The following is a 23,110-nucleotide window of genomic DNA, read 5'->3' as shown; positions in this document are numbered from 1 at the left end:
GTGAGTACTTTCCGGTTGCACTGTATGTATATACATATACTGTATATTTTTTCCCTCATGTATGAATCATGTTTGGACACATTAGACATAAACCCATGTTCTTTTCTTCACACTGTGTAGAGTCCTTGTGTACTGCACATAAGAAACTGCCCGACTTTTCATTCAGAATGACACCATGTATGACACACAAAGTTTTTGTATCCATTACATTTTATTTATTTACAGCCCTTTAAAAAGTCATTCAAGTTTTCAGGGGGTGGGATTATTGCATACAGATCCATACAGTTCTATCAGAATGGCTTACGGTGCAGTGCCGGTTACAGAGAGGTGTAGATCCATAGTCTATAAAAGCAATGCTGCAACAGCAGTTCATCATACTTTCAGTAAAGAGGACCTGTAGACTATTTAATGTTTTTTTAGACCTATATGTGCTATGTGTAGTCTCTAAAGTTTTGTACTGATCCTCATCCTACTACAAGACAGGGTCTGTCTGACTGAAAACAATAGATTCTGTGCAGTCTCTAATGGCGTGAAAGGCCCATAATGCTCCTGCTAGTCAGATAACAGTAAGCTAAGCTACCTTGCCTGCAGGGGGTGCATTTGGCATTGACTTATCTTGGAAAAAAAACACTAATGATCTATCAGGCTGGTCTATAGCTCTGTCCTCGTGAAAACAATAATGATCAAGCAGGCTGGTCTGTAGCTCTGCCCACGAGGAAACAATAATGATCAAGCAGGCTGACCTATAGCTCTGCCCTCGAGGAAACAATAATGATCAAGCAGGTTGGTCTATAGCTCTGCCCTTGAGAAAACAATAATGATCAAGCAAGCTGGTCTATAGCTCTGCCCCTGAGGAAACAATGATCAAGCAGGCCGGTCTATACAGGGAGTGCAGAATTATTAGGCAAATGAGTATTTTGACCACATCATCCTCTTTATGCATGTTGTCTTACTCCAAGCTGTATAGGCTCGAAAGCCTACTACCAATTAAGCATATTAGGTGATGTGCATCTCTGTAATGAGAAGGGGTGTGGTCTAATGACATCAACACCCTATATCAGGTGTGCATAATTATTAGGCAACTTTCTTTCCTTGGGCAAAATGGGTCAAAAGAAGGACTTGACAGGCTCAGAAAAGTCAAAAATAGTGAGATATCTTGCAGAGGGATGCAGCACTCTTAAAATTGCAAAGCTTCTGAAGCGTGATCATCGAACAATCAAGCATTTCATTCAAAATAGTCAACAGGGTCGCAAGAAGCTTGTGGAAAAACCAAGGCGCAAAATAACAGCCCATGAACTGAGAAAAGTCAAGCGTGCAGCTGCCAAGATGCCACTTGCCACCAGTTTGGCCATATTTCAGAGCTGCAACATCACTGGAGTGCCCAAAAGCACAAGGTGTGCAATACTCAGAGACATGGCCAAGGTAAGAAAGGCTGAAAGACGACCACCACTGAACAAGACACACAAGCTGAAACGTCAAGACTGGGCCAAGAAATATCTCAAGACTGATTTTTCAAAGGTTGGACTGATGAAATGAGAGTGAGTCTTGATGGGCCAGATGGATGGGCCCGTGGCTGGATTGGTAAAGGGCAGAGAGCTCCAGTCCGACTCAGACGCCAGCAAGGTGGAGGTGGAGTACTGGTTTGGGCTGGTATCATCAAAGATGAGCTTGTGGGGCCTTTTCGGGTTGAGGATGGAGTCAAGCTCAACTCCCAGTCCTACTGCCAGTTTCTGGAAGACACCTTCTTCAAGCAGTGGTACAGGAAGAAGTCTGCATCCTTCAAGAAAAACATGATTTTCAAGCAGGACAATGCTCCATCACACGAGTCCAAGTACTCCACAGCGTGGCTGGCAAGAAAGTGTATAAAAGAAGAAAAGCTAATGACATGGCCTCCTTGTTCACCTGATCTGAACCCCATTGAGAACCTGTGGTCCATCATCAAATGTGAGATTTAAAAGGAGGGAAAACAGTACACCTCTCTGAACAGTGTCTGGGAGGCTGTGGTTGCTGCTGCACGCAATGTTAATGGTGAACAGATCAAAGCACTGACAGAATCCATGGATGGCAGGCTTTTGAGTGTCCTTGCAAAGAAAGGTGGCTATATTGGTCACTGATTTGTTTTTGTTTTGTTTTTGAATGTCAGAAATTTATATTTGTGAATGTTGAGATGTTATATTGGTTTCACTGGTAAAAAAAAATAATTGAAATGGGTATACTGTATCTTTGATTTTTGTTAAGTTGCCTAATAATTATGCACAGTAATAGTCACCTGCACACACAGATATCCCCCTAAAATAGCTAAAACTAAAAACAAACTAAAAACTACTTCCAAAAATAGTCAGCTTTGATATTAATGAGTTTTTTGGGTTCATTGAGAACATGGTTGTTGTTCAATAATAAAATTAATCCTCAAAAATACTAATTTGCCTAATAATTCTGCACTCCCTGTAGCTCTGCCCACGAGGATACCATAGTGATCAAGCAGGCTGGTCTATAGCTCTGCTCCCGAGGAAACAATAATGATCAAGCAGGCTGGCCTATAGCTCTGCCCTTGAGGAAACAATGATGATCAAATAGGCTGGTCTATAGTTCTGCCCTCGAGAAAACAATAATGATCAAGCTGGCTGGTCTATAGCTCTGCCCGTGAGGAAACCATAGGGATCAAGCAAGCTGGTCTATAGCTCTGCTCCGAAGGAAGCAATTATGATCAAGCGGGCTGGTCTATAGCTCTGCCCCCAAGGAAACAATTATGATCAAGCAGGCTGGTCTATAGCTCTGCCCTCGAGAAAACAATAATGATCAAGCAAGCTGGTCTATAGCTCTGCTCTGAAGGAAGCAATTATGATCAAGCGGGCTGGTCTATAGCTCTGCCCCCAAGGAAATAATTATGTTCAAGCAGGCTGATCTATAGCTCTGCTCCCGAGGAAACAATAATGATCAAGCAGGCTGGCCTATAGCTCTGCCCTCGAGGAAACAATGATGATCAAGCAGGCTGGTCTATAGTTCTGCCCTCGAGAAAACAATAATGATCAAGCAGGCTGGTCTATAGCTCTGCCCACGAGGAAACCATAGGGATCAAGCAAGCTGGTCTATTGCTCTGCTCCTGACGGAAGCAATTATGATCAAGCAGGCTGGCCTATAGCTCTGCCCCCAAGGAAACAATTATGATCAAGCAGGCTGGTCTATAGCTCTGCTCCCGAGAAAAAAATTATGATCAAGCAGGCTGGTCTATAGCTCTGCCCCAGAGGAAACAATAATGATCAAGAAAGTTGGTCTATAGCTCTGCCCCCGAGGAAACTATTATGATCAAGCAGGCTGGTCTATAGCTCAACTTTGAGGATACTTGACCAGGCATTGAGGTTAGGAACTTATTGAAGACATGCAGGCAAATTTGTCGGATCTGGTTGTTTTTTCCTTTTGTCATTAGGCACCAGGGTGCTTTACTCAAAGTAATAATGGGGTTGTGTTAAGCAAACATGTGCCCTGTTTATCTACAGTATGTGAAATGCAGATTATTATTATTAGAATGATAACTCCTCTTTAAAGTTGACTTGTCACTAGACCAAACGTTGTAAATGTCTATAAGCACTACAAATGTCTATAAGCGAGTGACAGGAGGCACTACAAGTTTCAGGTGCATTTCTTATTAAAACCCTCCCCTGCAGGTCCCTGAGCTGGGGGTTCCTAGAAAAAAATACTGAGCAGATACAGGGCGGATGAAGGGTGAAAATACTGTCCTGCTGGTTGTAATCTCATCTAAAAGCTCTCCAAGGTAGAATGGGGCCGTAGGCAGGGAAGCAGCCCCCTCCCCCCCATTGACTTTGATCACTCCATTTGCATTGTCTGTACCAGTCTTTAGCAACCTTTTTACCCCAGATGAACCCTTGAAATAATTTCCGTTCTGGAGGAACCCCTGCTTAAACCAATTCAGTGATGGTGATTAGGAAAAATTCTACTTGCATTGGTGGCATGCAGCTGGCTTGTTGATCCCAAAAGCCATTAAATGGGAGGTCAGTCAGCTACAGCTCAAGGAACCCCTAGCCACCTCTGCAGGAACCCTAAGGTTGCGTAGAACCCTGATTAACAATGGCTGATCTGTACTGACACCAAATCCTTCTTCCCTTGTGAAGTGATCAATTGCTATAATACCTTGGTTTAGTGCAGAAAAATGAAGGTCATAGCTGGGCCCCCTGGACATCTGACTGGCCCTTGACTCCTGCCTAAGGATGATCTGCCCTTGATTCTGTTGACTTGAAAAACGTTACAGACACCATCATATGGGAGGTTACTCAGCTACAGCTCAAGAACCCCTAGCAACCTGTGGAGGAACCCTAGGTTTCCAATGAGCCATGGTTGACAATGGCTGGTCTGTTCAAACACCAGCTGCTTACACTCCATCTTCCCTTGTGATGTGACCAATTTCAATAGCACCCTGGTTTAGTGCAGAAGCTCTTGTCTCCTGCCTGAGGATGATCTGCCTCTGGCTCTGTTGACTCTAGAATCTATACAGATACCATCATATGGGAGGTTAGTTAGCTACAGCTCAGGTAACCCCTAACAACCTCTGGAGGAACCCTAGGGGTGCACAGAACCCTGGCGGACAATGGCTGGTCTGTACTGACACCAGCTTCTAACAAGTCCATCTTATTTTGTGAAGTGACCAATTGCAATAGCACCTTGGTTTAGTGCAGAAGCATGGAGGTCAGAGCTGGATGTCCTGAACATCTGACTGGCCCTTGGATCCTGCCTGAGGATGATCAGGCTCTGCTTACCCCTGGCTCTATTTCTGTTGACCCCAAAAACTGTAAAGACACCATCGAAAGAGAGGTCAGTTAGCTACAGCTCAAGGAACACCTTAGCAACCTCTGGAGGAATCCTGATTATAAAGGACTGGTCTGAACTGACACACGCTGCCTACAAGTCCATCTTCTCTTGTAAATCAGGGCTTTTTTTTCAGCGGGAACGTGTGGGAACACAGTTCCGGCACCTCCAGCACTAAATGTATATAAAAGCAAGGGGTGTGCTGGAAGGTCTATTGATGCTGTCTGCAGGAGGATTTATTTTCACTGGTGGGGATCTGTTTTTGTGTGAGGGTCTATTATTGCTTGTGGGGGATCTATTGTTGCTGGGGTGGGGTCTATTTTTGCTGGGGGAGTCTATTGTTGTGTGAGTGATCTATTTTTGCTGGGGTGGGGTCTACTGTTTCTGGGGGAATCTATTGTTCCTGGGGTGGGGTCTATTTTTTCTGGGGGAGTCTATTGTTGTGTGAGTGATCTATTTTTTTGCTGGGGGGGGGGTCTACTGTTTCTGGGGGAATCTATTGTTCCTGGAGGGACCTAATGTTGCTGGGTTGGTGTCCATTGTTGCTGGGGGAGTCTATTGTTGTGTGAGTGATCTATTTTTGCTGGGGGGGGGGTCTACTGTTTCTGGGGGAATCTATTGTTCCTGGAGGGACCTAATGTTGCTGGGTTGGTGTCCATTGTTGCTGGGGGAGTCTATTGTTGTGTGAGTGATCTATTTTTTGCTAGGGTGGGGTCTACTGTTTCTTGGGGAATCTATTGTTGCTGGGGGGGCACTGTTTCTGGGGGAATCTATTGTTCCTGGAGGGACCTAATGTTGCTGGGTTGGTGTCCATTGTTGCTGGGGGAGTCTATTGTTGTGTGAGTGATCTATTTTTTGCTGGGGTGGGGTCTACTGTTTCTGGGGGAATCTATTGTTGCTTGGGGGATCTATTGTTGCTGGCTCCAGGGGATCTATTTAACTGCTTTTCTTGTTATTAGACAAGAACAAATTCCATACAAATTCTTTAGCACCATAAACTGATACTTGGGGCAGTACTGGGTAGTAGGTAGGGGGTGAAACCAAGGGACGGTTCTTGGAGAGGGGTGGGGAGCAGAGACAAGGGGGGACTTATAAGGGGGGAGTTCCTGCACCTATTCTATGAGAAAAAAAGCCCCGTTGTAAAGTAAGCATGAAGGTCATAGCTGGGCCCAGTGGGCATCCAACTGGCCCTTGGCTCCTGCCTGAGTATGATCTGGATCTTGCCTGCAATTCATATCTATGTTTTAATGGACCCAAGATGCAGTAAACAGTTGTTGAGCTACGATGCATCCCAATCACCAATAGGAATTAACCACAAATTAAAGTGCACAAACTATGGGTGCAAACGTTGGTAGGAAATGTCAGGAGTTCAGTGTTTAGATACCTTCTGCCAACTCACCTCTGTGTACATACCCTGACAGGTCCATGGAAGGGTGAGGTTCTTAAACAATGATGAGATCCACCAAAATAAACAGACAGGAAAGGGCAGGGACTGGAATGGAGCAGCTGTGGAACGTCAAGGCTTCATGTGGTTTGTGCTTGGAAAACATTACCTGCTACTAAATATTTACATTCTACAAAAATACATCTAAAAAGGAATATTCTACATTCAGAGTAAACATCTAAAAATAAAGCACGGCTTGTTACAACGAGCCATTCCATACCTCTGCTACATAGCAGCCAATGGACATAGTTTACGTCAGGGACTCTACAGGCCTGTGCCTATGGATGCCGGAGACAGAGGGACAACGACCGATATAGGTATCTACCAACTAGTAAAAAATACAACCATCTCATGTAAGGTTATTTGCACAATATTTTATGCCAACATAGGGTCGGTAAAATAATGTCTAGTTTCCACTGAGCGGTACGGTACGGTTCGGTTTGGTACGGTACGCAATTTTTGCCGTTTCCATTGTGAATGGTACCCTAATTCCGAACCGTACCGTACCACTTTTTTGGGACTCTTTCGTTGGGGTACCAAGCACATTAGTACCGTACCAACAGGGTGGAGCTACACTCTGCAGAACCTTGATTGGTTGACAGAGAATCGTCGATCACTGCTTTCCGGCTACACCACGCCTATCATGAAAGGGTACTATTGGCGGTGGAAACGCAAGGTGTACCGTTCCGAACCGTACCGTACCGTACTGAACCAAACTGTACCGTACCACTCAGTGGAAACGAGGCATAAATGTCCTGTGTAAAAGAGATGACCCTACAAGAGTGGTGGATGCCAAAGGCCGTGTGCCGGTGGAACTCCTGGCCTGCGTGGCATACACAACAGACCTGCTGAAATGCCCAGCTTGTCCACTTAATAAATATACAGTATCTAAAATATTACATATTTAAAGCTGAACGTCAGGAAAAAATAAAAAAAAAATTCAAGCAGGTAAGACATCATACAGTGCAAATACCTCAAATTGACTTGCTATCAGCCTTTTGTAATCGCCGTACAGCAGAGCTCAGACTGGGAGAGGTAGGACTGGGAGCCAATGAACTGGTCTACCCATGCGCATGTGCAAAAAAAAAAAGCCGATAGGAGAGGAGAACAGAGTGACAAATTAGCTTATTATTCCGCTGCTTCTCCTTTCACTGTTCAGTTACAGACTGGGGGAAAAGGGCTGCATTATTTTAAGTGCAGCAGAGAAAAAAAAATAAAAATCAGGTCTTCCGCCTTACGTTTTGTGGCAGAGCTGTGTAATTTTAGGACTGGTTGAATAGAACTACAACACCTTTAGCTGCCTGCCCGGAGTTCAGCTTTAAATATTGCATTTAAACAACGTGTCTAAGGTGCCCATGCATTAAGGTTGTACTCAAGTATATTGACAGTTTCAGATCCCGGATCTAAAAACATCTAAATAAGCATATAAAAAACAAAAAACAAACCCCCCTCCAGAAAACTTTTAAGGGTTAGTCCACCCAAAAACTGATCTTCCTGTTTTTTGGAGATGGTAGAGAGTAAAATGAGGTATGTGCATCTGAGGAGGTTTAACACGCCACGGCCAGGATTTAGATAATTTTATATTATAGAGGTTGCAATAGGAGGAATGGAGATGGTTAAGTGCACACAAATATCTAAGGTTGGTGAGAACAGAGTCAATGATCCTGGCCCACCCCTGAGGTTCCCAGCTCATATATGAAGGGTGACTCCTCAAATCAGGCTCCACCTATAAATAAGGGATGTATTAAATATTTGAGGAGCCCTTTTTTTCTCTCTCTCGGAAAAGTAGATGAACCTGTGCAATGATTGCACCGATGTCTGATATGGAAGTATTGGATATCTCTTGCCGATGTCTGATAAGGAGGTGTGGGATATCTCTTGCCAATGTCGGATATGGAGGCATTGGATATCTCTTGCCGATGTCTGATATGGAAGTATTGGATATCTCTTGCCAATGTCTGATGTGGAGATATTGGACATCGCTTGACAATGTCAGATATGGAGGTATTGGATATCTTTTACCGATGTCTGATATGGAAGTACTGGATTTCTCTTGCCGATGTCTGGTATGGAGGTATTGGATATCTCATGCCAATGTCTGATATGGAGATATTGGATATATCTTGCCAATGTCTGATATGGAGATATTGGATATATCTTGCCAATGTCAAATATGGAGGTATTGGATTTCTCTTTCCGATGTCCGATATGGAAGTATTGGATTTCTCTTGCCAATGTCCGATATGGAGGTATTGGATATCTCTTGCCAATATCTGATATGGAGATCGCTTGCCAATGTCTTATATGGAAGTATTGGATTTCTCTTGCCGATACCTGATATGGAGGTATTGTATATCTCTTTCCGATATCTGATATGGAGGTATTGGATATCTCTTGCCAATGTCAAGTATGGTGGTATTGGATATCTCGTGCCAATGTCTGATATGGAGATATTGGATACCGCTTGCCAATGTCAGATATGGAGGTATTGGATATCTCTTTCTAATGTCTGAAATGGAGGTATTAGATATCTCTTGCCAATGTCTGATATGGAGGTATTGGATATCTCTTGCCGATGTCTGATATGGAAGTACTGGATTTCTCTTGCCGATGTCTGATATGGAAGTATTGGATTTCTCTTGCCAATGTCTGGTATGGAGGTATTGGATATCTCATGCCAATGTCTGATATGGAGATATTGGATATATCTTGCCAATGTCAAATATGGAAGTATTGGATTTCTCTTGCCAATATCTGATATGGAGATCGCTTGCCAATGTCTTATATGGAAGTATTGGATTTCTCTTGCCGATACCTGATATGGAGGTATTGTATATCTCTTTCCGATATCTGATATGGAGGTATTGGATATCTCTTGCCAATGTCAAGTATGGTGGTATTGGATATCTCGTGCCAATGTCTGATATGGAGATATTGGATACCGCTTGCCAATGTCAGATATGGAGGTATTGGATATCTCTTTCTGATGTCTGATATGGAGGTATTAGATATCTCTTGCCAATGTCTGATATGGAGGTATTGGATATCTCTTGACGATTTCGGATATTGAGGTATTGGACATTTCTTGCCAATGTCTGATATGGAAGTACTGGATTTCTCTTGCCGATGTCCGATATGGAGGTATTGGATATCTCTTTCCAAGGTCTGATATGGAAGTATTGGTTTTCTCTTGCCGATACCTGAAATGGAGGTATTGGATATCTCTTTCCGATGTCTGATATGGAAGTATTGGATATCTCTTACCGATGTCCGATATGGAAGTATTGGATATCTCTTGCTAATGTCTGATATGGAGGTATTGGATAAATTTTGCTGATGTCTGATATGGAGGTATTGGATAAATTGTGTCGATGTCTGATATGGAGGTATTGGATATCTCTTGCCAATGTCTGATATGGAGGTATTGGATATCTCGTGCCGATGTCTGATATAGAGGTATTGGATATCTCTTGCCGATGTCTGATATGGAGGTATTGGATATCTCTTGCCGATGTCTGATATAGAGGTATTGGATATCTCTTGCCAATGTCTGATATGGAGATATTGGATATGCCTTGCCCATGTCTGATATGGAGGTATTGGATATCTCTTGCAGATGTCTGATATGGAGGTATTGGATATCTCTTGCCGATGTCGGATATGGAGGTATTGGATATCTCTTGCCAATGTCTGATATGGAGATATTGGATATGCCTTGCCCATGTCTGATATGGAAGTATTGGATATCTCTTATGGATGTCTGATATGAAGGTATTGGATATCTCTTGCCGATGGCTGATATGGAGGTATTGGATAAATATGGCCGATGTCTTATATGGAGGTATTGGATATCTCTTGCCGATGTCTGATATGGAAGTATTGGATATCTCTTGCTCTAGTGCTCATTGTTCATAGTGCCGTCATTGGAGTAACTGACTACCGGCTGGAGGGCCACAAACGGCTCACTGAGTTTCCGCTCATCTTTCAGAGAGGTCATCTGGTCTGAAATTGAGGAGAAGGCCAGCTGGTCATGCTCCGTAATGTTCTCCTGATCTTCATCCTTGCTTCTCTTCACGTAGAACAGCTTACGGAATGTTTTCAGTTCCTCAAGCTCACAAAATGTTTCCAGGGTCACCAGCATGGCCAACAGGCCCAGCAACAAGTAGCCTGAGGAAAGAAACAAAGAATGACGTGACATGGTTAAGACATTAAAGGCCTACTCTGGCCAAAACATGGTTTAGTGTTGGATAGGGTGGGGGAGGAGGACAACCTATTTCAGGCATGTACTTCTGTCTGTCTCCACCAGGGAGGTTTTTGCTAACTTGCTGTGTGGTCACTGTAACAGGAAGTGAGCAGAATCTCTTTAATAAGGACACTGACAACAATTGTTTAGCTTTCCGGTGAGATAAGAGGAGCAGCAAGGGACAAAGGAAGCAAGTATGTCTGTCACTATGTACATACAGTAGATCACTAAAAATTGTACACAGTGATAAGATTGTTAACACATTAAACAGAATATTTATTTCACCAATCTTCCCATAAGATAATGTGGGCATTTAATCTATTTTAGACATGACGACTGTAAAATCCTCACTTGTGTAGACATCCAAAGGCCTTGAGACTGCTGCTGGGTGCTGCCATCTTGGATTCAATTTCAGCAGCTCCAGCAGATTCAGAGCTTTCACTCAAGTGATGCTCTGTAGTATTCCCCTTCACTCCTATGTAGGGAGGGGAGGAGGAGCTGGGCCAGCACAGACAATCATTTTACACATTCAGAGAAGAGAAGGAGCGGAGGAGCTGGGCCAGTAAAGACAGTAATTGGACATTCCCAGCTGAGGAGGGGTGGAGGAGCTGGGCCAGTACAAACTGTAATTAGACATTCCCAGATGAGGACGGGTGGAGGAGCTGGGCCAGTACAGACAGTAGTTGGACATTCCCAGCTGAGGATGGGTGGAGGAGCTGGGCCAGTACAGACAGTAATTGGACATTGCCAGATGAGGACGGGTGGAGGAGCTGGGCCAGTATAGACCGTAATTGGACATTCCCAGATGAGGAGAGGTGGAGGAGTTGGACCCATGCAGACAGCAATTGGACACTCCCAGATTAGGAGGGGTGGAGGAGCTGGGCCAACACAGACCGTATACCGTATTTAGACATTCCCATCTGAGGGGGGGTGGAGAAGCTGGGCCAGTACAGACAGTAATCAGGCATTCCCAGATGAGGAGGGGTGGAGGAGCTGGGCCAACACAGACCGTATACCGTATTTAGACATTCCCATCTGAGGGGGGGGGGGGGTGGAGAAGCTGGGCCAGTACAGACAGTAATCAGGCATTCCCAGATGAGGAGGGGTGGAAGAGCTGGTCCAGTACAGACAGTAATTGGACATTCTCAGATGAAGAGAGGTGGAGTAGCTGGGCCAACACAGACCGTATACCATATTTAGACATTCCCATCTGAGGGGGTGGAGGAGCTGGGCCAGTACAGACAGTAATTAGACATTCCCAGATGAGGAGGGGTGGAGGAGCTGGGCCAGTACAGACAGTAATTAGACATTCCCAGATGAGGAGGGGTGGAGGAGCTGGGCCAGTACAGACAGTAATTGGACATTCCCAGATGAGGAGGGGTGGAGGAGCTGGGCCAGTACAGACAGTAATCAGGCATTCCCAGATGAGGAGGGGTGGAAGAGCTGGTCCAGTACAGACAGTAATTGGACATTCTCAGATGAAGAGAGGTGGAGTAGCTGGGCCAACACAGACCGTATACCATATTTAGACATTCCCAGCTGAGGGGGTGGAGGAGCTGGGCCAGTACAGACAGTAATTAGACATTCCCAGATGAGGAGGGGTGGAGGAGCTGGGCCAGTACAGACAGTAATTGGACATTCCCAGATGAGGACAGGTGGAGGAGCTGGGCCAATAATTAGACATTCTCAGATGAGGAGAGGTGGAGGAGCTGGGCCAACACAGACCGTATACCGTATTTAGACATTCCCATCTGGGGGGGGGGGGGGGGTGGAGTAGCTGGGCCAGTACAGACAGTAATCAGGCATTCCCAAATAAAGAGGGGTGGAGGAGCTGGGCCAGTACAGAGACAGTAATTAGACATTCTCAGATTAGGAGAGGTGGAGGAGCTGGGCCAACACAGACCATATACCGTACTTAGACATTTCCATCTGGGGGGGGGGGGGGGGGTTGGAGGGCCAGTACAGACAGTAGGTAAACATTCCCAGATGAGGAGGGGTGGAAGAGCTGCAGTAATCGGCATTCCTAGATTATGAGGGGTGGAGGATCTGGGCCAGTACAATTAGTATTTAGACATTCCCAGAGAAGGAGGGATTATGGAGCTGGGCCAGTACAGACCGTAATCGGGCATTCCCAAATGAGGAGGGGTGGAGGAGCTGGGCCAGCACAGACAGTAATTAGACATTCCCAGTTGAGGAGGGGTGGAGGAGCTGGGCCAGCACAGACAGTAATTAGACATTCCCAGTTGAGGAGGGGTGGAGGAGCTGGGCCAGCACAGACAGTAATTAGACATTCCCAGATGAGGAGGGGTGGAGGAGCTGGGCCAGCACAGACAGTAATTAGACATTCCCAGATGAGGAGGGGTGGAGGAGCTGGGCCAGTACAGACAGGGGGCTGTGACTAATGAAAAGACCTACCAGAGCAGTAACATTTTCTATCAAGTTTAGAGACAGTCACATTGCAAGTGCATACAAAATCATTCATGCACTGCAATTAAACATTTAAAATGCTTGTTTTTACCTGCGGAGATTTGGTCTCTTGGACATGTTTTGTTTAAAAAAAAAAGTAAAAAGAAAACATTTAGAAAAAATGCCCACACAGGCCTTCCGGGTGAGAGACGGGAGATGGGATGTCAGCTGTAAACGTTCTGCAAACAGCGAGCTAACCGGTGTCTGTGTGTAAATATTGAAGTTAAGTGTTGTATCAACAGGGGAAGAAATTACACAACACTTTACACTGGATACAAAACAGCCGAGGAAGTCATCTGGAAATTCACTGAAAATATAGTAACCTCCGGGGTCAGACAGGTCCAGTCAGAGCCCTGGGCATAGGGGCCAGTAAAGGTCCGACTAGAGCCCTGGGCATAGGGGCCAGTAAAGGTCAGACTAGAGCCTTGGACATAGGGGCCAGTAAAGGTCCGACTAGAGCCCTGCACATAGGGGCAAGTAAAAGTCCGACTAGAGCCCTGCACATAGGGGCAAGTAAAGGTCCGACTAGAGCCCTGCACATAGGGGCAAGTAAAGGTCCGACTAGAGCCCTGCACATAGGGGCCAGTAAAGGTCCGACTAGAGCCCTGCACATAGGGGCCAGTAAAGGTCCGACTAGAGCCCTGCACATAGGGGCCAGTATAGGTCCGACTAGAGCCCTGGACATAGGGGCCTGTAAAGGTCCGACTAGAGCCCTGGACATAGGGGCCAGTAAGGTCCGACTAGAGCCCTGGACATAGGGGCGAGTAAAGGTCCGACTAGAGCCCTGGACATAGGGGCCAGTAAAGGTCAGACTAGAGCCCTGGACATAGGGGCCAGTAAAGGTCAGACTAGAGCCCTGGACATAGGGGCCAGTAAAGGTCAGACTAGAGCCCTGGACATAGGGGCCAGTAAAGGTCAGACTAGAGCCCTGGACATAGGGGCCAGTAAAGGTCAGACTAGAGCCCTGGACATAGGGGCCAGTAAAGGTCAGACTAGAGCCCTGGACATAGGGGCCAGTAAAGGTCAGACTAGAGCCCTGGACATAGGGGCCAGTAAAGGTTCGACTAGAGCCCTGGGCATAGGGGCCAGTAAAGGTCTGACTAGAGCCCTGGGCATAGGGGCCAGTAAAGGTCTGACTAGAGCCCTGGACATAGGGGCCAGTAAAGGTCTGACTAGAGCCCTGGGCATAGGGGCCAGTAAAGGTCCGACCAGAGCCCTGGGCTTAGGGGCCAGTAAAGGTCCAACTAGAGCCCTGGGCATAGGGGCCAGTAAAGATCTTACTAGAGCCCTGAGCATAGGGGCCAGTAAAGGTCCGACCAGAGCCCTGGGCTTAGGGGCCAGTAAAGGTCCGACTAGAGCACTGGACATAGGGGCCAGTAAAGGTCCGACTACAGTCATGGACATAGGGGCCAGTAAAGGTGCGACTACAGTCCTCAACATAGGGCCAGTAAAGATCGGACTAGAATCCTAGACAGTAAAAATTCCCTTGGGTGTCTGACTATCCTCTGAAAACATCCTCATCTGCTGAGGGGCAAAAACGTGGGTGGAGATGAGCACTGATGACTGACCATAGAGTAATCACTGGCAACAGGGCAACTTATTCATCCCGGTCCAACAATAATTTCCCTTTGAATATTATCTATGAGATCCCATGGAGCCACTGACGGGACAAGGTCCTCCGGCACCCATGGTGAATAGGCCAAAGTGAGCCCACCCATGATCTGTGACCAGCTACAGCAGGATCAGTTAAAGGTTGTGCTATTTTTGTGCTCCCTCCTGCTAAAATGACCAAGGTGGTCACCTCTTCAGTCCAGCCCCGAACCCAACCCCTCAGCCCAGCCCTACATGGATGGAACTCGTCACCCAATGTGGTTGGATCTGCTGATCATCATCCCAAGTTTATGGACATCTTACATTTAACTTGACTCATACAGGTCAAAGTACGAGTTCACTTACTGGCTTGCCTCCCTTTTGGTTAAAATCAGCATCCTTGTCCATCGGAGTGAGGGGAAATATACAGTACTTTAGAGCGTGGGGCACATGTGACATTTTCCCTAATGACATAGGGGCCAGTAAAGGTCCGACTAGAGCCCTGGACATAGGTGCCAGTAAAGGTCCGACTAGAGCCCTGGACATAGGGGCCAGTAAAGGTCCGACTAGAGCCCTGGACATAGGGGCCAGTAAAGGTCCGACTAGAGCCCTGGACATAGGGGCCAGTAAAGGTCCGACTAGAGCCCTGGACATAGGGGCCAGTAAAGGTCCGACTAGAGCCCTGGACATAGGGGCCAGTAAAGGTCCGACTAGAGCCCTGGACATAGGGGCCAGTAAAGGTCCGACTAGAGCCCTGGACATAGGGGCCAGTAAAGGTCCGACTAGAGCCCTGGACAAAGGGGCCAGTAAAGGTCCGACTAGAGCTCTGGACAAAGGGGCCAGTAAAGGTCCGACTAGAGCCCTGGACATAGGGGCCAGTAAAGGTCAGACTAGAGCTCTGGACAAAGGGGCCAGTAAAGGTCCGACTAGAGCCCTGGACATAGAGGCCAATAAAGGTCCGACTAGAGCCCTGGGCATAGGGACCAATAAAGGTCCGACTAGAGCCCTGGGCATAGGGACCAATAAAGGTCCGTCCCTAATGTGACGCTGGGTTGCTGAGCAGCCAATGATCAGGCCCAACCCCTATCACATGGGGGCAGAGGGAATATCCGTAGCCCTCAGTAAACTCCAATTAGCTCTGCTATCCTGAGCTTTATTAGAAAGATTTGGCTGGACATACCCTTTAAATGGATAAAGCTGATGTTCTTTTTTAACAATGAATGATTGTTAGAGCAGTGGTCTAGAAACTGTGGCCTGGGGGCCAGATGTGGCCCTTCACTTAATTTTATCCAACCCTTTGGGCACTATGCCAGTCATTGACACCAACGATGGGGCATAATTACTCCCACTAACCCCAACAAAGAGGCACAATTGTTCCCAATGACACCAACAATGGGACACAATTCCTCCCACGGACACCAAAGATGGGGAATTGTTTGCTCCCACTTATGCCAGGACATTTTCTACTCCCACTGACCAAAGTTCAGCCCCCCCTGAAGTCCAAAGGACCGTAAACAGGTCCTTTGTTTAGAAAGTTTGGAGACCCCTGTCCTAGAGAAATGGGCAAAGCTGTGTTCTTTTTTAACATGAAAAGGCTTGTTGAGCATCAATGTTCTAGAGCAATGGTCTCTAAACTGTGGCCTTGGGGCTGGATATGGCCCTTTGCTTAATTTAATCCAACTCTTGGGGCGCTATTCCAGTCATGGACACCAACGATGGGGCATAATTTCTCCCACTAACCCCAACAAAGGGGCACGATTATTCCCAATGACACCAGCAATGGGGCACGATTCCTCCTTCTGACACCAACAATGGGGCACTATTCCTCCCACTGAAAAAAAATAAAATGGGGCAGCATTCAATCCACTGACGCCAACAATGGGGCATTATTCCTCCCACAGACCCCAACAAAGGGGAGCAATTATTCTCATTGAGACACAATTCCTCCCGCTGACACCAAAGATAGGGCATGGTTTGCTCCCACTTATGCCAGGACTTTTTCTACTCCGTTTACCACAGTCCGGCTCTTCTAAAGGCTGAAGGACCGTAATCTGGCCCTTTGTTTAGAAAGTTTGGAGACCACTGCTCCAGAGAACCACTTTGCAGAAGCAAATGGTCCCCAAAAACTCCTACATTAGAGTTTCTGCTGCTTTTTCAGATAGCAATTTGGCCCACAATACTTACAAGTGATGCCAAACTTGTAGAGCTCTCGGAATTGCTGGTTGAAGCCCTCACCGGGGACATAATCACCCAGGCCGATGGTGCTGAGCGAGATGAAGCAGAAGTAGAAGGACTCCAAAAAGTTCCAGTCCCCCTCCAGGTCGGTGAAGACGGCGGCCGGGATGAAGAAGAAGCAGGAGACGGTGAGAAGCCCAAGGAGAAAGGCGTGAACTATGGCCACAATGTTTTTGGGATATCCCCAGCGCAGGTGGATGAAGAGGACCGGCCTCCGCGATATGTGGACGATGACCCGCTGGACCACAGCCGTGAACAGGAGCAGAGTGAAGGGGATCCCAATGATGGAGTACAAGATGCAGAACGTCTTTCCTCCGTCTGACAATGGAACTGTGTGTCCGTACCCTAGAATCACAAAACAACACGTTAGTATGTAAGTGGGTTATGTGAATAAACACCAGAGGCCCACAAGTTTCAGATAGTACCGACAACCTCTTGCCGACCACACGATGCATATATGCGGCTGCCAGAAAGGTGGGCTTTAACGCCAAGCCGCAGTACATATGCATTTATGGTGGAATGAAGTTTGTGTGCTGAGAGTGCATTCGCTGCATTCTCCCAGCACACTGACCGAGCGGTCACTGACTGAGCCAGTGGGACATGCTCCTGATCATGTGACCAGCGTGAGAACCAATCACAGTGAACATATGATACAGAAGCCACACCGCCTCCCGGGCATTAAAGCCCACTTAACCACTTAAGCCCCGGAAGATTTTACCCCCTTCCTGACCAGGGCCTATTTTGCGATTCGGCACTGCCTGACTTTAACGGACAATTGCGCGGTCGTGCGATGCTGTACCTAAACGAATTTGACGTCCTTTTTTTCCCATAAACAGAGCTTTCTTTTGGTGGTTTTTGATCACCTGTGCAATTTTTACTTTTTGCGCTATAAAAAAAAAAAAAAAGAGCGACAATTTTGCAAAAATAACAATATTTTTCCCATTTTTTTTATGTGAAATTCCCCAAAAAAAATGTAAAAATCAAATTTTTTTAACATTTTAGGCCAATTTGTTTTATGCTACATATGTTTGGTAAAAAAAAAAAAAAAACCAAATTGCAAAAAGCGTATTTTGATTGGTTTGCGCAAACGTTCTTGCGTTTACTAACTAAGGGAAAGATTTGTCATTTTTGGTGTTTTTTTTTAACGCGTAATGGCAGCGATCTGCAATTTTTTTTGCGGTACTGCGACGGACAGATCGGACCCTTGACTGACATTTTTTACACTTTTGGGGTTACCAGTGACATTACTATAGTAATCAGTGCTATATATATGCACTGTTACTGCAAAATGACACTGGCAGGGAAGGGGTTAACTTTATTGGGGAAGGAGGGGTTAAGTGTGTCCCTAGGGGCGTGCTTCTAACTGTGATTGGACATGGCTACTGGTGTAGGAACAGTGATCAACGGTCCTACATAGAAGAACCGTATGATCACCATTCATACACAGAGGAGAATGACAGGCGGCTTGTTTACATTAGCCGCCTGCCTTTCTCCCTTCACGGCGGACGATCGCGAGTGACCGGCGGACATCGGGTCCGCCTGTCACACGCACGGACTTCCCAGGGAACGAGCTGGGGCGGGCGCGCGCTCGCCCGCTATTGGCTCACAAGCAAGTGACAGGCTAGTGACGTACCCATACGTCACTTTGCCTGGCCGGGGCTGACCGCCGCAGTATATGTACTTGCGGCGGTCGGCAACCGGTTAAAGGGTTGTCTGGAGGTGGATTCCATAATCTTCTCTAATTTGCTCCCTTTTGGTCTATTACATATACCACTGAAAATATTGTGTTTGATAAATACAAGCAAAACAAAACAGGTTGATCCTGCCAGAAATCTTGTGATCTAAAAACTTTCTGTGCCGTCTCTTACTCTATTGACTGTTACAACATTCCTAGCAATGTACTCTAAGGAGTACAGAACACAATCTCCTCTATGTTATGGCTTGGATTATTGGTAGAGTGCTGGACCCGAGGTAAAGAAATATGGGGCTGGTAATCAAAATTGCACAGGTGGCTCAACCAGGGTAACCCTGGGGGTTTCCTGGAGAGGCCTGAAGAATATAAACATGAGACAGCACCGCCTGCCCGATATAAGTCTTATAAGTCTTTATTACAAGAAGTCAGTGAATATTGCAACGCGATTCAGGGTTAGAATTTCCCCTTCATCAGGGCTTGGATTCTGGCTATGACTAAGCAGGATACCGAACAATTTGCTCAGCTCTGCACAGTAAAGATACAATTATTATTAATATTTTATAATATTTTATTAATATTATGATTATTAGATCATTATTTTATATTATTATTATTATTATATAATATCATTATTAAATCATTATTTTATATTAATATTATTTTTGATATGATTATTTTATATTATTTTATTTTTATTAAATCATTATTTTATATTAATATTATTTTATATTATTTTTGATATGATTACTTTATATTACTATAGTATATTATTATTATTAATTTTATCTATATTATTATTAGATGCAATGGTACGAGTTATGTTATGCAGAAGAGATAGTGAGGTGGATGTGTTCTGTAGTCCTGTCCTTTTGATGACAATGCTGTTTTTTACCTAGATACAGTACAATGAGCGTTGTCACCCTAAAACAGGAAGTGTGTTACTAGCAGGATCACCAAATTATAATTAAAAGGAAAAAAAAAAAAAAAAAAAAAAACTTGAAAAAGAAAACTAATGCAGCCGCCACATCTAAGAACTCATCTGAAACCTATTCCATTTCTGTTCTTGGGTTTAGAGACACATAAGCTGATCTAGGCAGACGATAGTGAGACAAGCTCCTCGGCAGACGAGGGATAATCCTTTAGACAAACAACAGAAGAGTTTTTCTGTGTATTAGGTATCTCTTCATACAGAATGAATCCCGTAAACTAAAATATAATACATGATCGCCTTACAGCAAGATGTGACAGGAATAGCGGGGGTGTCACCGTCACACATACCATATGCCAAGTCAATGCGAGGAATCAGAGATTTCATTCACTGTGTTTGAGGTCATTCTATATATATCATAGCAGTATATAATAACATATAGCATAGCTGCATTGTGTATCCTCGTATAGCAGATTGTAATTTTATTTGTAACATTTTCATCAAAAAAGGAATATATATATATATATATATATATATTTTTTTTTTTTTTTTTGCCGGGCAGTGTATTTAGTGTGTGTGTGTATATATATATACACACACACACACACACACACACACACACACACACACACACACACACACATATACTAAATACACTGCCCGGTCAAAAAAAAAGTTGCCACCAATAAAAAAAAAAAAGGTCACACACCCTAATATTTTGTTGGCTTTGATTACGGCACACATTCGCTGTGACATTGTTTCGATAACCTTCTGCAATGTCATAAGATTTATTTCTGTCCAGAGTTGCATTCAGTTTTCACCAAGATCTTGTATTGATGATGGGAGAGTCGGACCACTGTGCAAAGCCTTCTCCACCACATCCCAAAGATTCTCAATGGGGTTGAGTTCTGGACTCTGTGGTGGCCAATCCATGTGTGACAATGATGTCTCATCCTCCCTGAACCACTCTTTCACAATTTGAGCCAGATTAATCCTGGTATTGTTATCTTGGAATACGCCTGTGCCATCAGGGAAGAAAAAATCCATTGATGGAATAACCTGGTCATACAGAATATTCATGTAATCAGCTGACCTCATTCTTTGGGCACATGCAATCGATCCAATAGGATAATTACTGCATGCTTAGTTTAGTTAGTTGCTTAGTTAATTCCAGGTGGCGACTTTTTTTTTTTTTTTTGGACGGGCAGTGTCCATTCAGGTGCATCTCAAAAAAATAGAATATTATCGAAAAGTACATTTTTTTTCAGTAATTCAATTAAAAAAGTAAAACTCATGTTTTATATAGATGTGTTACACACAGAGTTAATATATATCAAGCATTTCTTTTTTTTTTTTTTTTTCTTCATTTTGATAATTAAGGCTTACAGCTAGTGAGTACCCAAAATTCAGTAAAATTCAGTATCTCAGAAAACTAGAATACTACATAAGACCATCATAAAAAAGGATTTTTTAATACAGAAATGTTAATTGCATTGATACAGTATTTTATGCAAAAGTAGCCTCGACCAAGTATTGAGTGCATCCTATACTGTACATGGACAGACTTTTTACTAAGCCAACATTTCTGTATTCCATTTTTTTTATTCAACTTATGTAATATTCTTTTTTTTTTTTTAAATTGGATTTATGTAATATTCGAATTTTCTAAGATACCCAATTTTGGGTTTTCACTAGCTGTAATCCATAATCATCAAAATTAAAATAAATGTTTGAAATAAATCACTCTGTGTGTAACATACCTATATAAAATATAGGAGATTCACTTTTTGATTTAATTTACTGAAATAAATTAACTTTGATGATATTAATTTTTTTTAGATGCACCTGTGTGTGTGTGTATATATATATATATATATATATATATATATACACATACATACACACACACACACACACACACACACACATACATACATACATACATACATACATACATATATATATATATATATATATATATATATATATATATATATATATATATATATATATATATATATATACACACAATTTATTTTTGCTGAACAAAAGAAAAGCTAACCTGTTTAAAAAAATATATATATTTTATGTCTGAAATTTAGTTAAAAGCACCCAACAAATTAAACATTTTCTTAAAGTAGAGACCCTGGAGGATAAAATGATGGTAGTTGGGATCCCTCCCATACATTGGTCGCTCTCAACCGTTAATATCCATACAACCTGGCTAACTGTATTTTATAAATGGTGCCGCTGGGGCCCCAAGAGCCGTCCTTTGAATGGTTTCAGTTGGCCCAGGAATATGCTTCGTGTATCCTTCTCCTACCGTCTGCGGCCCGAATTCCAGTTTATGTTATCTACTCTACATGGATCCCACCGAAGCCTCATTGGTGTATAGCCTATTATGTCATGTTGTGTTTTTGTGATGCTCACTTTTACGCATATTGTTCTGATTTCTGTATGCTCCTTGTACACCCTGTATGTTCTTCTTTATTTCTTTAATAAAATGTTTATGGATAAAAAAATGATGGTAGTTCCAAAAAAATAAGGGTTGCTCCGTCTACCATCTAAACAGATATACACCGAGCCAAGCCTTAAATTTAAGAGCACCCGTAAGATGACAACAAACTTCGGTACCCAAAATGTTCCATAGATAACGTTTTAAAATGTCCTACAGGGCATCAGTTTAGAGTTAACCAGTGGCGGCCGGTGTGTTGGGGGCGCAGGGGCGCCGCCCCCCCTATCCATGTGTCCGGCCCCCTAATGTGCATGCAGGGGCGCCGGACGCATGGATTTCAATGGGGCTTTTTTTTTTTTGCATCACCTGATTAGAGCCAGAGGGTGGACCCGGGGGGCGATGCAAAGGGTGGACCCGGGGCGCAGAGCAGTGCGCCCCGACTCCACCCATTGTGTGACAATAGCGAATGAAAATTCGCTATTGTCACACGGATCCTCCTCCCGGCCAATCAGGGAGCGGGTCTAATACCTGATTGGCCGCAAGGCAAACCCAATGCCATTGGCCGAGGAGGTGGCTTGAGCGGGAGGACCCGTGGAGACGCGCCGGAGGAATGAGGAGAAGCCGCGCCGCCGCCGCTGCTGCTGATGATCCAGGTAAGTGCACTGGATTGAAGGGGGCATGCACGCTGGTCTCTGCATTGAAGGGGGCAAGTATGCTAGTCACTACATTGAAGGGGCATGTACGCTGGTCACTTCATTGAAGGGGGCAAGTATGCTGGTCACTACATTGAAGGGGGCATGTACGCTGGTCACTACATTGAAGGGGGCATGTAAGCTGGTCACTACATTGAAGGGGGCATGTACGCTGGTCACTATATTGAAAGGGGGCATGTACGCTGGTCACTACATTGAAAGGGGGCACGTACGCTGGTCACTGCATTGAAGGGGGCACGTACGCTGGTCACTGCATTGAAGGGGGCACGCTGGTCAGTGTTTTGAAGGGGGCACGCTGGTCTCTCTGCTTTGAAAGAGGGCACGCTGGTCTCTCTGCTTTGAAAGGGGGCACGCTGGTCTCTCTGCTTTGAAAGGGGGCACGCTGGTCTCTGCATTGAAAGGGGGCACACTATACCTTAAATTACTGAAGGCCCCTTTCACACTTTTGCGACCTCAAAGTCACGCAATTTTTTACAGCATTTTTGCCGCAAAGCAATGCCTATTACGTTTTTCTGTTCTGCG

General features: G+C 44.7%; 1 protein-coding gene and 1 long non-coding RNA gene across 2 annotated transcripts in view; one reads left to right on the top strand and one right to left on the bottom strand.

Annotated features, from left to right (window-relative positions):
- The first annotated feature begins 8,571 nt into the window (after positions 1-8,571).
- Positions 8,572-9,292, top strand: LOC309566248. Its single transcript, XR_014225859.1, has 3 exons — positions 8,572-8,610; positions 8,786-8,917; positions 9,224-9,292. It is a non-coding gene; the product is annotated as an uncharacterized lncRNA (long non-coding RNA).
- Positions 9,293-9,993: 701 nt separating this feature from the next.
- KCNK1 (potassium two pore domain channel subfamily K member 1) overlaps positions 9,994-23,110 on the bottom strand; it is a 17,499-nt gene continuing 4,382 nt past the window's right edge. The window contains exons 3-4 of the mRNA XM_082271352.1: positions 16,749-17,144; positions 9,994-10,432 (exon numbers count right to left, since the gene is read on the bottom strand). Coding sequence (XP_082127478.1) covers positions 10,161-10,432; positions 16,749-17,144 — 668 coding nt within the window. The 3' untranslated portion in view covers positions 9,994-10,160. The remainder of the gene's footprint in view (positions 10,433-16,748; positions 17,145-23,110) is intronic.

Source organism: Pelophylax lessonae (genome assembly GCF_965119305.1).
Source record: "Pelophylax lessonae genome assembly, chromosome: 11".
In the NCBI taxonomy this organism is placed as follows: Eukaryota; Metazoa; Chordata; class Amphibia; order Anura; family Ranidae; genus Pelophylax; species Pelophylax lessonae.
This window is presented reverse-complemented; position numbering and strand designations above follow the sequence as displayed.